This window comes from Notolabrus celidotus, chromosome 13 (assembly GCF_009762535.1).
Source record: "Notolabrus celidotus isolate fNotCel1 chromosome 13, fNotCel1.pri, whole genome shotgun sequence".
NCBI classification, from domain to species: domain Eukaryota; kingdom Metazoa; phylum Chordata; class Actinopteri; order Labriformes; family Labridae; genus Notolabrus; species Notolabrus celidotus.
In genome coordinates, this window is record NC_048284.1 from 15,837,878 (window position 1) to 15,853,783 (window position 15,906).

Sequence of the window (15,906 nt, forward strand, 5' to 3'; positions counted from 1 at the left end):
GGATATTCTAGTCAAAAAATAAATCTAAAGTATATCTTATCTTATTCAGAAACTTTCTGTAACAAATGACATGTGCATTTTATTTTGAAAAGTAAGCCTGTAGACCGGATGTAACAGTATGATAAAGTGTCTTTCATTCACCTCCTGTACAATGTAATGCTAGTAGCTATCTGTGCTGCGTAGTCTGTTTTTGAAGGTAGATAAAAAAAACGACAATGTCTCTTTCCACTGCGCGGTCCTTCCTGTCAGAGGCTTGTTATGGAGAACAAGAACTGGACGCGAACTCGGCTCTTATGGAGCTGGACAAAGGTGTGTTAGCTACCATGCTACCATGCTAGCAGTCAGGTCCTGGGTGTTGTGTCCTGTGACTGTCCATGTGTCCTGTCCATGTTTACTAAATAAGATTGACCTGTTTTGTCTCTGACAAGTTACATTGCTTTGGTTTCAGGGCTGCGGTCGGGGAAGCTGGGGGAGCAGTGTGAAGCTGTGGTCCTCTTCCCGAAACTCTTCCAGAAGTACCCTTTTCCCATCCTCATCAACTCTGCTTTCCTCAAACTAGCTGACATCTTCAGACTGGGGTATGGAAGCTTTATGTTTTTTTAAACATTGTTTTTATTGATTTTCAACAACTTTAGACATACATTGATAAACATTCATACACATATCTTCACATCTACGTGCATAAATACAATACAGAACACACACACAAAAATCCATGCAGGTGCATTAAGAAAGGACATAGAGGACTAAGCATCTCTTACATCCACACATATAAAAATAAAATAAATAATAATAATACAAAATATACACACACATTATATATATACACATGTACCCACACACACAAACAAATACATCGAATAAAAGATAACAATAAATCAATACAAGTACGTAATGAAATAATAAAGTATAAAGTTCTTGCACTATGTCAGTAGTTTGAGTTGGGGAGTGTTGAAGGTGATATATCTCAGTCTAGTATTGAGCATCTAACATTAATGTGGGTATCTCAGAGGGCCAACTATTCATCCCCAGGTTCCTCCATCAGGTGTGCGATGTCTGTCACCTCTAGATAATTTACAAAGGGACCCTAGATGTTATTAAAGAGTGACAACTTGCCCCTCACAGTGTATGTAATCTTGTCTAAAGGCAGTGTTGTTGACAATTCATAAAGCCATTTACTTAAACTGGGTGTACCAACTTTTTTCCACGATGGAGCAATTATTCTTTTGGCTGATACTATAGCCAGTTTCAGAAAGATCTGTTGTCTCAATGTCATAAGGTATGGAAGCTTTATAACATGGTTCTAGGGTTTTCAAAATGTAACTTTCTTTCAAGTTTTTACAATAATTGCCTGTCTCCTTTTGATGATGGCAACTTGAGATTGTTTATGAAGTACGCTGTAATGAAGAGTACAGTCTATTACAAGATTACAACAGCCCTGCTCTGAATCCCAATGTGTACAGTATATAGACATATCACACTATGAAACACAATATTATATACACCCTTACACCTATTTCTAACATTTCAAATTATTTTTTTGATTCAGAAGCATGTCTCTTAAACAGCACCAAAACTATATTATCTTATGATTGAGGTTGCAAAATTCCAGGAATTTTCAAAGTTTGAAACTTTCCATGGGAATTAACGGGAATTTATAGGAATAAACCAGGAATTTACTAAATTGAAGGTTGGCTCTTAATAAGGGAACGTAAATATAGTTGGGGAAAATATATTTTAGCATAATCCTGACTAAAACAACCAGATTTCATGCAAGTGCAGTTGAATATCTATGCTATTCCTCAATCACTGCTTACTGCAGTGTGCTATGTGTTAAATATTTCACACTTGATAAAGTTCTACCTGCAAATAAATCTGTTTTAATTGTATTATTTTGGATGGATGTCTGCTTATAAAAAACAAATATTTATGCTTGGATATGATACCTTTCCATTAAATTACCCTCAATTCCCAGTTAATTCCCATAAAAACTTTCCAATTTGAAATATTTCCAAAATTCATCAGCTTAACTTCCTATGGAAATTTGCTGGAGAGTTTTCACCCCTTTGCAACCCTACTTATCATAGTATCACCTTTATGCAGGTGCAGTTATGCATGCACAACTACAATACATTTACCAAGGAGTAACCACTAAGCATATTTCTACAATATCTCACATTTTATAATAATTTTAAAAATACTTTTATTCATTTGACTATTTAATGATGATTTTAAGAATTTTGGTGTACTGATTATTTAATATGTTACCATATGTTGATTCAATTATACACATCTCAAACAAATGATATGAGTTTATCGAGTGGTCATGAGTAACATGTCAGTGATGTGATCAATGAAATGTTTTTACTTTGGCTCAGGCTTTTTTGTTTTTAAAGGTTTGTCTCTCTGATTCAAGGAACAACTTCCTGCGCCTCTGCGTGCTCAAAGTAACTCAGCAGAGCGAGAAACATCTGGAAAAGATCCTCAACGTGGATGAGTTTGTCAAACGGGTGTTTTCAGTCATCCACAGCAACGACCCGGTGGCTAGAGCTATCACTCTGAGGTAACTTTAGCAAAGTCCTGAAGTTTAATGTGCTTCTTAGCCTTCCACTCTTTTTTGTTGTATTGTTATCTGAGGTTTTAAATTAAACCACCTTGTTCTGTGTTGTCAGGATGCTCGGTAGTTTGGCCTCCATCATCCCAGAGAGGAAGAACGCCCACCACAGTATTCGCCAAAGTCTGGATTCTCATGACAATGTAGAAGTTGAGGCTGCTATATTTGCTGCTGCAAGCTTCTCTGCACAGTCAAAGTGAGGGAAACTGTTCCTTCACCTCAGCTACAGACAGTACATGTTGGATTATGTGTTGGATGATCTTAATTTGAAGTGTTTTTTCCTCATTTTCAGAGACTTTGCTGCTGGGATTTGCAACAAAGTCAGTGAGATGATTCAAGGTATAAAATATCTAATGTGTTCTTGAAAGGTTTAAAGCCGCCAGTGTAACCAAAACAGTCTATTTGATGATGAAAACTAATGTCATTGAGGTCCAGGCAAATAGTTTGCATTCCTTCTAAACCTTCTGTTCCTCTCCTCTTCAGGGTTGGACACTCCCGTGGAGCTGAAGCTGAAGCTCATCCCCATGCTGCAGCACATGCATCATGATGCCAGCTTGGCCTCCAGCAGCAGAGAGCTCCTGCAGCACCTGGTCAGCTCTTATCCCTCCACCCCCATGGTCATTGTCTCCCTGCACACCTTCACCCAGCTGGCTGCCTCCTCCCTCATTGACATCCCAAAGCAAGTAAGCGCCATGATGACACAGCTGCGATTAGCTTATTATTGTTGGAAATGGCATCTTGTGAGTTACCCTGTGATTCCTACCCCCATGTATATGCCCATGTGATCTTGATATTGTGACAGTTTTTCTAAAATTAGATAAAAACAACCTTTCTTTTCATTCATTAAGAAACAAACAAACAAACAAACGTACCTCGCTCCACTTACCAAGGGTGCAAACTTTCCTCATGTGCCTGGAGATCTGCGCCGATCAAATAAAGAAATAGTCTATGAAGAAGGAAATAACAAAAAATCTCAAAATCTACAACCAGCTTCATTGAGGTGCATCCTTGAACTGCAGGGTTTTTTTTACTAGGTCAAGGAAAGGCTGCCATACTTTAAAAAATTGATTTTGTGGATCCGCGCAGAGTATGTCTGATCTTTTTGAGTCTGCTAAAATAAAGGGCATCCCTGACCCAACCCTAATAGGATGGAGGATAGGCATGAATAACATATTAAAATAAATGAGCACTGACGGCCACTAACATTTTGAGAAATTGATTTTCTCTTTGTTTGAATCTTTATCCTTCCAGTTGCAGCTCCTCCTTCAGTACCTGAAAGACGACCCAAGACAAGCAGTGAAGAGACTAGCAATCAGCGACCTGAAGCTCCTGGCTAAAAAGGCTCCTCACCTGTGGATCAGAGAAAACACTCAGGTAGACTTTTGGATTCAAGACCCACACAGCAAGAAGTTATTATGTGAGTTAAGAATCAGTGTGTAATCTAACAGGATTTTGTCTCTGCAGACTCTTTGTGAATGTGCCTTGTCCAGCCCTTACAACAGCTTAAAGCTGGGGATGTTGGCGGTCCTCTCCACTCTGTCTGGAACTATTGCAATCAAGCAGTACTTCAGTAATGTGACAGGTAGGGACCACTTTGAAGCCTGCATACCTTCAGTACTTAACCACACTATAACACCAGGTTTTCTTCCCTCTATGCTTATTATAGAGCAGCTAATGAGTCTGATCTGCATTCTTCTCAAACATTCCTCTCAGGTGGCTCCTCGGTTCCCCCCCGCCTCACCGACCTGGTTAAACTGGCACAAGAATGCTGTTACCACAGCAACCTGGCAGTGGCTGCTCACGGGGTCATAGTGCTTTCAAACATCACCATTTCCTGTCCAGAGAAAGGTTAGTCACAGCAGGAAAAATCCCATCAATGCATGAAGCTCACATTCAGCCCACGTTATGCTCCTGTGTGCCAAAGCTGAATGTTTATGTGTATCTTATTTTTGTCTCCTCAGATTTAGTGCAGCTGGAGCAGGACACGGTTCTGGGAGTGGAGTCTCTTCTGATGCTTTGCAGTCAGGACAGCAGTCCCAGTGCACAGGCTACACTTAAAGTAAGGCTGGAAGAGCGCCGGGTGGTTTGGTACCGGCCAAGTGTGCCTGTAGAACAGAGCGAGGGAAACTGTCATGCTCCCTCACTGGTTTTATATTTACTTTAAGAATGGTTCTAAGAGCCGTTTATGGTTGTTTTATTTATGAATGATGTGTGTATGACTGCTGAGAAATCCAGCTCACTGTCCTTTCTGTGTCACCTCTAGACAGCCCTCACCTCATTGGTCAAACTGCTGAAAAGCCGACCCCACCTCAGCCAATCAGCCGTGGAATTCCTGCTCAGCCAGTTGCACCTATCCTGCGATTCCTCCCGCGTTCTCATGTGCCACGCTCTGGCAGCCATCGCCACCCACCTGCCTGTGCTGGGCGACGGCATGCTGGGAGATCTGGTGGACCTGTACAGAGTGGCCAGTCACTCCTCCACTGACAAGCAGCAGGAGCTTCTGGTGAGAGACGGCGCATGAGTCAGACTCAGCTGCTGTTGTTTGGACAGTCCATCAAAGCTTTTGGCTTCTCAGAAGGCTTTAATGAGCTTTTATGTTTTTAATCACAGGGAAAGGAGACTCACAACAGCATTAAGATACAAAACAGACACACGCTAACATTGTTAGATTCAACTGAAAGATCTGCTCTCTATCTGAAAAGGAATCATGGCTTCTGTATCTCTGATGTAGGATTTCTACTGTGCCTTCTGCAGGTTTCCTTGGCAACAGTGATTTTTGTCGCTAGCCAGTCATCTCTGTCAGCTGAAGTGAAGACCGTCATCAAACAGCAGCTGGAGAACGTGGCTAATGGCTGGACGGTATACCGCATAGCAAGACAAGCCTCACGAATGGTAACCACATCTGATTGTGCACAACCAATACTTAATACTCCTCTCTTTGTGGCAGCATTGGATGGCTTGTCTTGTGTCCATATGCATATGAGAGGGTTAAGTGAAGACAAATGGGTGACTTTAATCTCAGGTGCAGTTTGCATGACTTTGAATGAGACATTATGGGATTATTTTGGGTGAAATTGACACCTTTTATTGCACATTGACCTCCCTGCAGAAGCTTTTTGTTCACAAACTTTGATGCCAACTGCTAAACTGCAACAAGTCCACCTCTGTATGACCTACAAATTAGGCAATATAACCTGTAAATATTACTTTAACAATACTTTTATTATTATGATAAGGGATGCACGATATAGGATTTTTTGCCGATATCCGATATGCCAATATGCCAATATTTTACAACTCATTCAGCCGATTACCGATACCGATATTTTTTCCCACACACCTAATTGCAGAGATCATCAATTCTCTTCTGTATTGGAATTAGTGTACAGTATTATGGTGATACTCTTATCACATTTTATGTAATATTCATGTCTTGTGCAAAATAAGAAAAATACTTAATACTTAAAACTGCATATTTATCTATGACAATTGCTTTCAACAAAATTCATACAGAAAGATACATCCTACTTAAAACTTGGATAATGCTTTCCCTTAAACAATCATAACAATACCAACAACCAGGGAAAATTTGGCCAATTTCACATTTGACATAGTAAGTAAACCTAACCTCTGTTCACAGGGAACATGTGAAAAGTGACACTGTACAGCAATTAAATCTAAATTAAATAAAATGGTTTACTCTTTGACAGTAAATGTGCCTAAATTAGTCAGCTACATGTACCTTACAGACTGCTGCTTAATTTCAAATTTAACTTAAAACATGAGCCCAACATGTGTGACGCAGCCCAATATTTTATCGGTTAATTAAATCAGCGGATATCAGCATATTGGCCGATATCCAATAGTTCATTCTAAAGCCAATATCAGCCGATACCGATAATGTGCCGATAATATTGTGGATCCCTAATCATGATGAGTGGTTTAGTCAGTCTTGGGCTTAACCCTCACACTAGCTCTCTCCAAAGAGGAAGCTGTTTTAAATGGTAACACTTTTCTCACGTGTGGACACTCAACCTCACAACCGACACAACTGTAAAAGTGTCCCCTCCCTGCTCAGCTCATCGTCTGAATGTAGACAGATTTCGAGCATCATTAGTGCATTATGCTTTGTATATTCCACCTTGAAATCGACTGGATAGCGGAGGCAAATGATGCAATCCATGATGAATGAATTTGCCTTGGACAGTATGGACCGTGCTTAGTGTGGTTTACTCCGTTCTGTGTTTGCCATCCAGAAAGATGAAAACAAAGAGCTCACTTTAAAACAGCTAAGCCCTAAAGTCAGTGGTAGAGCTCTCACATATGCAGAAGCTTTTAAACCCTTAGATTAAAAGGCGTCAGAAGAAATGCTGAGGGCAAACATGTTTAAGAATCCAAATCAGGTCCAGCTGTCCTTGACTTCTCCCTTCTGCTTCAAAGCTCTGCAGCTCAAACTTGATGAAGTGTTATCATTTGGTCTGCAGGGATGTCATGAGTTCTCCAGCGAGCTCTACCAGAGTCTGCGGACCCGCGTGGCATCTGAGCACTTCTACTTCTGGCTGAACAGCCTGAAGGAGTTTTCCCAAGCCGAGCAGTGCCTGAGTCACGTGGAGGATGGAGACTACAGCGGAGCCATGAGTGCCATCGCCGAGGCCCTGCGCTCCTACCAAAAGGGCATCGCCTCCCTCACGGTCAGTTCACTTTCAAGCGTCCAGAAAAACACTCCTCCCTCCGCCTCCCTCACCAATGACACATGCTTAAAGCTGCTGATACTTCCTCTGAATTTCCAATTGTTAATGGATTAAACCCCTAATGCCCAACTGTATCTTGTAAGGTCACTCAAACAAGACCTGTGTGGCTGTAACTGCAGACGTTTGTTGCTGTTATCTGATTAATCCCTCCCTCCAGGCTGCCAGCACTCCTCTGAGCCCGCTTACATTCCAGTGTGAGTTCATTAAGCTCAGGATCGACACCCTACAGGCTCTGTCCCAGCTCATCTGTACCTGCAACAGCTTGAAAACCAGCCCTCCTCCCGCCATCGCCACCACCGTCTCCCTCACCGCAGGCAATGAGCTGCAGCGGTGCGGCCGCATCTCCATGCAGGTAAAACTCACAAGATGATCGCTACAAAAGTTCTGGGATGAAATGAAATGCACCTTTTAATATGGTCTGTCACCTTTTTTCTCTTCTTTTCAGATGAAGGTGTGCATGGATGAGTTCAGGCGTCTTGCAGCTCGATACTCTGACTTACACCAGTCGTCGTTTGATGCAGATTACGCAACCCTACGCAACGTGGAGCTGTATCCTTAAACACACCTCAGCCACATCCCTTGTCTGTTGTGTTTTGATGTTTTTGTCTCCAGATTGTCCTCGTCATTTTCTCAACTGTCCACTCAGACAACAACAGAGCTGTTTGCTCGTGTCACATGTGATAGAGGCACTGATACTGGACCCACAGGCCGCTGGGTGAGAGCGATTAAAACAATGTTACTTAGAGGAACTGAGTTCTGATTTAATAGTACATCACTTCAAAAGTCATGGAAAGTGCTGTTGAGTAAAATGACTTGTATTTTTGTACTACATTCCTTTAATTTGAGGGTTTTTACCTGCTGTAGATCAGAGAAAAAGACATGATCATACTTGAGTTCTATCTATTAAGACTGCTTTACCATAACAGGCATCCCCTGAAGACATTTGACTGGGACTGATTGTGTTGCAATCTCTGTAATCTAGTTTTCAAGAGTATGGCGCCCTGGGGCCGGTCCAGACGGAGAGCGAGTACGAACGCCGGATGATGTCGGTGTTCAGTCGGGTGTTGGAGGAAGTGGAAGGCCTCACTAAGAAACACCCTCCTGTGTCATGCCTGGTGAGATTAGTCTTACAATCAGCTCATTCTGCTTCATCAAGATCATTTTGGGAACCTGTTTCTTTAAAAGCATATGTGGCGGTTTTCTTTCTGGGTCTTGTCGGACATGTGCAGACATGTAAAGTTTATAATGTCAGTGATAATAATGTGTTGATTTATCTTCTTGTTCACCAGCATACAGGATGTCTCTGTGATGCTGTCATAGCTCTGCTGAAGGTGCCGCTGTCGTTCCAGAGGTATTTCTTCCAGAAGCTGCAGTCAACAAGCATCAAGGTAAAGTTACCCACTTTATTTTAAAAGCACAAAGACATGTTAGTTCTATTATACAATCACTAATAATGGATATAATAATAATAATACCATTATTTTTCATGTGTAACATTTGTATATACCTTTTTAAAATGTATTCTTATTTTATTAAACTACTTTTTATTTTTATTTCATTTTAACTTTATTTAAATTGTTTCTATATTTGTGCTCTATTATGCTTGTACTAGTACTTGCTACTATGTCTGTGTTGCTGCAACAACCAAATTTCCCCACACAGATCAATAAAGTATTGTCTAATCTTATCTTATCCTAAACATTGAGAATGATTGAGCTGACTACACTACTCTCTCTCTACTATTACTTAAGTGTGTTTATAATTAAGTATAGCAGGGATGTCAAACATACGGCCCGCGGGCCAAAACCGGCCCACCAGAGGTTTCAATCCAGCCCGCGGGATGACTTCGCAAAGTGAAAAATTTGTAACTGCTATTACAATCAAACGGCTGACAAGGAGTGCACCTGAACAGCGCTCAAGGACATTTTTTCTATGAGGGGGAAAAAAAATATTTGCAGTTTGCATAATCAGGTTGAATTCCATAGACTTTTTAGAGCACTTCAAGATGCAATCAACACTAAAGTTTACATGTATGTAGAAGCGGTGGATCCACTATTTCCGAAAGGAGCCTCATATCGTGCGTGTGCTTACCATACATGTGGGTGAGTCATAGGTGCGCTTCTTCACTACTAGCACTAGCACTACTGGGTCAGGTGACTGGGAAACCTGTGTGCTTGGTGTGTTCGTTGCAGGTTTTATATTCTATGAGACTCATCATGACGAAAAGCTGTTTATGTAAAAAGATAGTTCATTAAATGTGAACATTTTCAGAATTTTGTTGTACTTTTTTTGCGTTAAAACAAAGTGAAAAATTTGGAGTTGTCGTTATTTATAGGGTTATTATGTTAGGATTTTACTGGTCCAGCCCACTTCAGACCAATTCTGGCTGTATGTGGCCCCTGAACTGACATGAGTTTGACACCCCTGAAGTATAGTGTTTGTTAATATCCTCTTGAGATAAACAAAAGCAGCAAACTGAGGAAGTCCAACACATTTCCTTTGTTTGTAGTTTAATTCAATTTTGCTCTACATACTGATAATTCAGATGCTTTTATCTAAACATCTAAGTTCAACTTTTCAGCTCACACGCTCAAACTTTCTCACAAGTGTTTCCAAAAACTCATTACCACAATACACATAATAAACAGGCACATTTTACGGGACTTCTTTCAGACAAAACTGCTTTAAAGACTCCCTTTCCCCGTTGACATCTGACCCTACAGTAGAAAGTGAAGTGCATACACTGGCAATACATTTTGTCTTTATTGAATTCCCTTCACTTTTACTCTCTTGTCCTTTTTTTCAAGTAACATTTGGAGGTGTTGCAAAGACTTTTAAATCTGGTGGTTATAAGTGCTTAATTGGCTCAAGTGTTTGATCATTCAGTGCACACTTGTAATCAAGTCTCCATGCATTACCACACTTTGAGTTCCTCTTCTGCTGATAAAATATCCACTCTGTTGGAGCACAAAGAAGCGCTGTAAACCACATGGCAACAACCTCAATAGTTCCTATTTCAAAACCTCTGAAGGGTTAGGAGGGAGGGTAAGAAGAGCATACGATACCCTGCATGCGTTCATGTGAATACTGTGGTGGTATGCAACAGGTTTTCTTACACTGTCTTCCAGTTCTCTAAAGTGTGTTTTCTCTCTCTTCCCTCTCTAGCTCGCCCTCTCTCCTTCTCCTCGAACACCAAGTGAGCCAATCCCAGTGCAGAACACTCAGCAGCTGACTCTGAAGGTGGAGGGGGTGGTGCAGCACGGTTCCACTCCAGGACTCTTCAGGAAGATCCAGTCTGTCTGTCTCAACGTGACTTCAGTTCTCCAGAGCAAGACAGGACCTGACTTCAAGGTATCTCATTATGCTATTATGTACTCCAACATACAGCATGGTCTTTACGTACTGTGCGTAACTAAGATCACGCTTGTTTGTTTGTGCTCCTGTTCGTTACATGTTGGTGAATATTGGCTCTACTTTGGATTTGTCCTGTTTTCATGTATTTTCCCTCTTAGATTCCACTCGACACAAAAACTAATGAGATCGAGCAGCGCGTAGAACCCCACAATGACTACTTCAGCACTCAGTTTTTGCTGAATTTCTCCATCCTGGGCACCCACACTGTCACCGTGGAGGCCTCTGTAGTGGATGAGAGTGGGACCGAGTGGAAGACGGGGCCCAAGACTACTGTGTCCGTCAAATCCCTGGAGGATCCTTACTCCCAGCAGCTTCGCCATCAGCAACAGCAACAACAACAGCAGCAACAGCAACAGCAGCAGCAGGGAGGAACTCAGCCAGCTCCACAGAGGGGTGCATACACCCGCTTCTAGTCATTGCTCTCCATGCATTATTGTCTAGAATAGTTTTAGCTTGTGTTCTTTGAACTGCTTTGTCTCATGCAGACTGAATTTGTACATATTTTTTGGACAATAAAAGCCAGACTTGATTTTGTTGCTGTAAATTAAGTGTATTCTGTCTAAGATATTATTATATACGTAGGAAAATGAGGTCATTTCACTCTTAACCTTCAGTCCACACACAATGTTGCACTCTGAATAATCTGATTGTGAAGATTTTACAGCCTAAAGGTCAGCCTCCAGACAATAACAAAATTGCTTTTAATTCCCTGTCCATTTTCTTAATCCAGTAGTATTTCATGCATGCAGTAATCTCCAGCACAGTTTAGTACTGAATGTCCTTGGATTTATCATGTCTTTATAAGTTGTAATATCATAACCGGCCATCAGGGGGCAGAACATGGTCAAGAACTGGACGTCATTGTCTGAAGAGCACTGAAAATCTCTGCTCCTGACACTTGAATTACAATGTTAAATTTAGACTTTTCTAATGCATAATTCTGTGTGATTAATCCCACAGTGTCACATTAAATATCTTAGCATCTTAGATTGTGTCAACATTCATGCTCCACATTAAAGGCTTTTAGCTTTAACATATATCACATTCCAACATGCTTTTGTTTTGAGGCAAACTCTGCTGAAATAACCCACGCTGTCTGCTCACAGTCAAACGACATGCATGTAATCTAACTGTGAACTCACGCACCCACACTGATGATGTAATCTGAAACATAATCAGCATCCGGGAATAAATCCAGAAGACTTCGGATGTAGACGTTACACTGAGTCGCATTACAACCAAAATCAAGCTGTTTCTCATTCTTAGATACAGAAACCATCAGTACTTGACATGAGAGAGCCTGCGCACTTCAAGGCTGCAAGCTGGCGTCAGGTGAACGACACAGTGTAAAGAGAAACAGGGTACAAAGAAGAGTTCCGCTCATGCTTTTCAAAATAAAAGGATTTGCTGAACATATCTGAAATACTTAAGATTTTTAAAAGTATCTATAGTAGGAAAAAAATAGGTCAGTTGTGTCAGAGGGAATGTGTCAGTCCAATTTTTTTTGAAAATGGAAAAGAACTTTATTTTTACAGATACAATAAGTGGTTGTTGGTCTTTTTTGGTGGTTGACTCAACATTATAAATCAGACTCTGTTTCCATAAACATTTTTGTCTAAATGAAGTTTGTGTAGAATTATCACACAAAAGCCGAATCTTATCAAAGCATCCCCACTCTCTGTTTCTCCCTTCCTGAATTATACACTGTCTGTCTGCTCTCAGCAAAGGCTTATAAAAGCCAGATTTTAATATTTTTGGCTTGTGTTATCCTGTTATTTTTGGATAAGTTAAAAAGGGTTATAAAAACAGATCATTTGAAGAATCAAGAATCAAGAGAAGAAGAATCAATCTAGAATCAAGAAAGCTTTATTGCCAAGTGAGCTTGAACACACAAGGAATTTGACGTGGTGAATGGAACACTGGTACTTAAAAACAAGACAGTAAGGACAATAAATATAGAAACCTAAAAACTAACCTTAAAAATTCTAAATACAAATAAAAATAAAAATACTATCTGTACAAAGAAAATTGTAGAAGTACTTTTACGACATAAATTATTAGCCTAAACCAGAGTGCACATTTTAGTGGATTCAATTCAATTCAAAACCTTTTTTTTATTCTCGAAAAAGACATTGAGGTTTCCCTCATTTCCAATGTCGTCGAGATCACAGGCACATTAGAAACAACAAACAAACAAACAAACACAATCATACACAAAACATTAGATTCATTAAAACAGATACAGTTTGAAACAGAGTGGTTGAAGATCAAAGTCTTAAACTCTGCAAAAGATGGAATGGATGTCAGCTTCAAAGACTGTTGGAGGGTATTCCATGATTTAGGGGCATCAATGGAAAATGCTGATCGACCCAGTTCGGTATTTGTTCGTGGTACTTTGAATATAATAATAAAATCTGTTATAGAATAAATTACAATATTGCACGTGGTTGTTGAGATATTAACACGCGGTTGTTGAGATATTAGGATATAGGCTTATGTTGTCATTTTGTTCACCTGTGCATTGTCACCATTACAATGACATGACTGTATGAATTGTACTGACAGAATGTATTTTTTTTTTTTGTATGTATATTTATATTTTTTACTCCATGATAGAGTTAAGTTATATCTATCTTGCTGGGGGTTTTTTTTAAATTATTTTTTTTATTGTTGTGCTTATCCTTGTAATCATACAGCTGTAAACAAAAAAGGAAAGTGAAGAACTGTGAATACTATTGTATAAATAGTTGAATTTGAAATAAAAAAACAAGTAAAAAAATAATAAAAATAAAGACTAAATAGTCAAATGAAAAAAAAAAAAGTTACACTTTATAAATATTGTGCTTTTATTTTGAAGGCAGTGTAGACTGAGTTCCGGAATCACTCTGTTGATCTTTTGTATTTTCTGTGTACACTGACGCGGTGTGAATCCGGGTCTGGAGGACGATAACGGGTCCTGCCAGCCCAGAAACGTAAAATCGGTGTTCTTCGTACTTGATGTGCATATGTCGTTTTTTTTAGTTTGTGTGACGTTTGTCGATCCAGCAGCGTTTTTATCCCGGACCTAACCTGAACCGCCGCGCTCCTTTATACGCAAATGGGAGCTCAGTAGCTAGCTAACTTGACGACGACGACGACGACGATGATGATGATGATGATGATGATGCATCAGTGGATTTATCCCGGTGTCTCGGACTGAGATGGAGCCAGCGACGCTCAAGTGGAGCTGCTTGCTAGCTAGCTAGCGAGCTAACAGTGCCCGAGCAGCTAAATAACGTTAGCTAAATGGGTGCAGCCGCGGTGTTATCGCACATTCTGTTAACGTGGTCAGATCTGTCCTCCTCTGTCCCCTGATTTGATCCAGGCTGGCCATGTCCACTACTGGCACACAATGCTAACTTAACCATTCAGGTTAGCTGCACGTGACTCAGTTTATCTCGCTTTGACACTTGTCTTCACCTCTGTTCATCTCTGACCGTCACTGGATGCTTCAGAGACAATAATCGGGTGAGTAACAGAGAATGCAGAGTTCACTGTATCACAGGGTCCGACTATACTCTGGAGGACACACTCTGGAGGGGATACTGCGCCTCAGATGTCATGCTGGTATATTGTGTCATAAAAAGCCTAGACTCCTCAGCTATGCTTCTGATTTATGTCTCAGAGTGTAGAGTCCACTTGGTTGTCCTACCTGACACATTTCTCTCCATCTGATCCCGTTATGCTAACTCAGCCTGCTGCTAGCTAGCATGTCTTTAAGTGCTCTGTGGACTGGTCCTTTTATGGTCCTGTCTCGGCATGCATTACTGTAAAGGCTTGGCAAGCTAGCAAGAGAAAGTCACGAATAACCCAACGCAGCTACAGTAGAGAATAAATCCTCTTGGATCCTAGTGTAGAGATAGCATCCACTACGTGTGTGTGTGTGTTTGACTTAAATCACCCTCAGTCTGGTAGTGGTAGAGTCCCTCCTGTGTGTTTCCACAACGTTGGCTAATTCAGTTGAATTGTGTCCTGCTCGGGGCACATCCGCTTTGTTTACAGTAAGGATAACGTTGTTTACACACATGCCTCGCCTTGTCTTTTTGTCAAACAAGCCTAACCAAGATGCTAACTACTACTCCTCCCTGTGTCTCTGTTTCCAGACGGTGTGTATCAGGATGGCACAGCTCTTGGACGGGGCCGGCAAACTGGGCTGGGTTCTGCTCCGGTCTGTGATCCGCTTCGTGTTTATGTTCTTCAACAACTGTGTAGCCATCCCATCCTACTGCTTATACCTGATTGTCCTGCAGCCGCTGAGAATATGGGACAGCTCCACTTTCTGGAACATCGAAGGAATCATGTTCAAATGGTTGCTGGCTATGGTGTCCTCATGGGGCTGGATCGCAGGCTATACAGGTAAGATACTGTATGATATGACGTGCATACACAAAAAGCCATTGTTCCATGTTTGGGCCCTGCATGCAAAGATAGATTTGCATACCTAGACTTGATGGTAAACAAGTTGGAAAGGTATGCTTTATGTAGCTCCACATACTAGTGAAGTTTCTCCTTAGCTCTCAGTTCTTTGTAGGCTGTGCTGCATGTGTTTACCTTTGAGTCACTGAGAGAAAAACTGAATCTGCAAATGTTTTAAAAGCCAAGAAGGCCATTAATGGTTGATGCTCTGAAACTGCTCCCAAACCTCTCCATCTGGACGAAACACCTCTGTCTTTGCTGCAAAATACAAAAGTTATGGTGCTGTTTGCTAATCACAAAAAAGACAATGGCTGTTTTCGAAACCGCCCACTATACTAGCAGTAGTACTGATTTGACCAAAATTCAGTATGTAGTAAGTAGTATGTGAACAAGAGCAAAATCTGCAGTATGCCCAAACTCCCCGGATGTTGTACTGATTCAGGAAAATTTCTCAGTATGCATCGGACCAGTCTGTCTCGCGTACTTTTCCCCACGATGCACAGTGCTCGTTTTTTCTTTTCTCTTCTTTTTTTGATGGGGGATCTCAGTTTTTAGGTGCTGTGAATATTATTAAATTCCTTATAAACCACCTCCTAACTTTTTAAATTATAAGTGATGCTAAAGAAGCAGTTTCGCGATCAGCTTGGCCGTTGTTTACTTCCGCTTTCCGAA

At 40.8% G+C, this 15,906-nt stretch overlaps 2 protein-coding genes across 3 annotated transcripts in view; both read left to right on the plus strand.

Moving 5' to 3' along the window:
- Window positions 1-109: 109 nt before the first annotated feature.
- Window positions 110-11,323, plus strand: ints7 (integrator complex subunit 7). The gene is made up of 20 exons (XM_034699685.1): window positions 110-309; window positions 449-578; window positions 2,417-2,563; window positions 2,673-2,810; window positions 2,907-2,953; window positions 3,098-3,297; window positions 3,866-3,988; window positions 4,079-4,196; window positions 4,328-4,462; window positions 4,576-4,673; window positions 4,878-5,117; window positions 5,369-5,506; window positions 7,099-7,305; window positions 7,523-7,717; window positions 7,811-7,914; window positions 8,012-8,080; window positions 8,348-8,480; window positions 8,655-8,753; window positions 10,531-10,716; window positions 10,878-11,323. The coding sequence occupies exons 1-20, from the start codon at window positions 216-218 to the stop codon at window positions 11,190-11,192; spliced, it is 2,916 nt and encodes a 971-aa protein (XP_034555576.1). The 5' UTR covers window positions 110-215; the 3' UTR covers window positions 11,193-11,323.
- A 2,315-nt stretch (window positions 11,324-13,638) lies between these two features.
- lpgat1 (lysophosphatidylglycerol acyltransferase 1) overlaps window positions 13,639-15,906 on the plus strand; it is a 78,692-nt gene continuing 76,424 nt past the window's right edge. Inside the window, exons 1-3 of one of the 2 annotated variants that reach the window (XM_034699901.1) lie at window positions 13,673-14,286; window positions 14,922-14,986; window positions 15,069-15,174. In XM_034699901.1, the coding sequence (XP_034555792.1) occupies window positions 15,117-15,174 (58 nt within the window). In that variant the 5' untranslated portion in view covers window positions 13,673-14,286; window positions 14,922-14,986; window positions 15,069-15,116. Of the gene's footprint in view, window positions 14,287-14,921; window positions 15,175-15,906 lie in introns of both variants that reach the window. The other variant, XM_034699900.1, reaches the window with a different exon arrangement.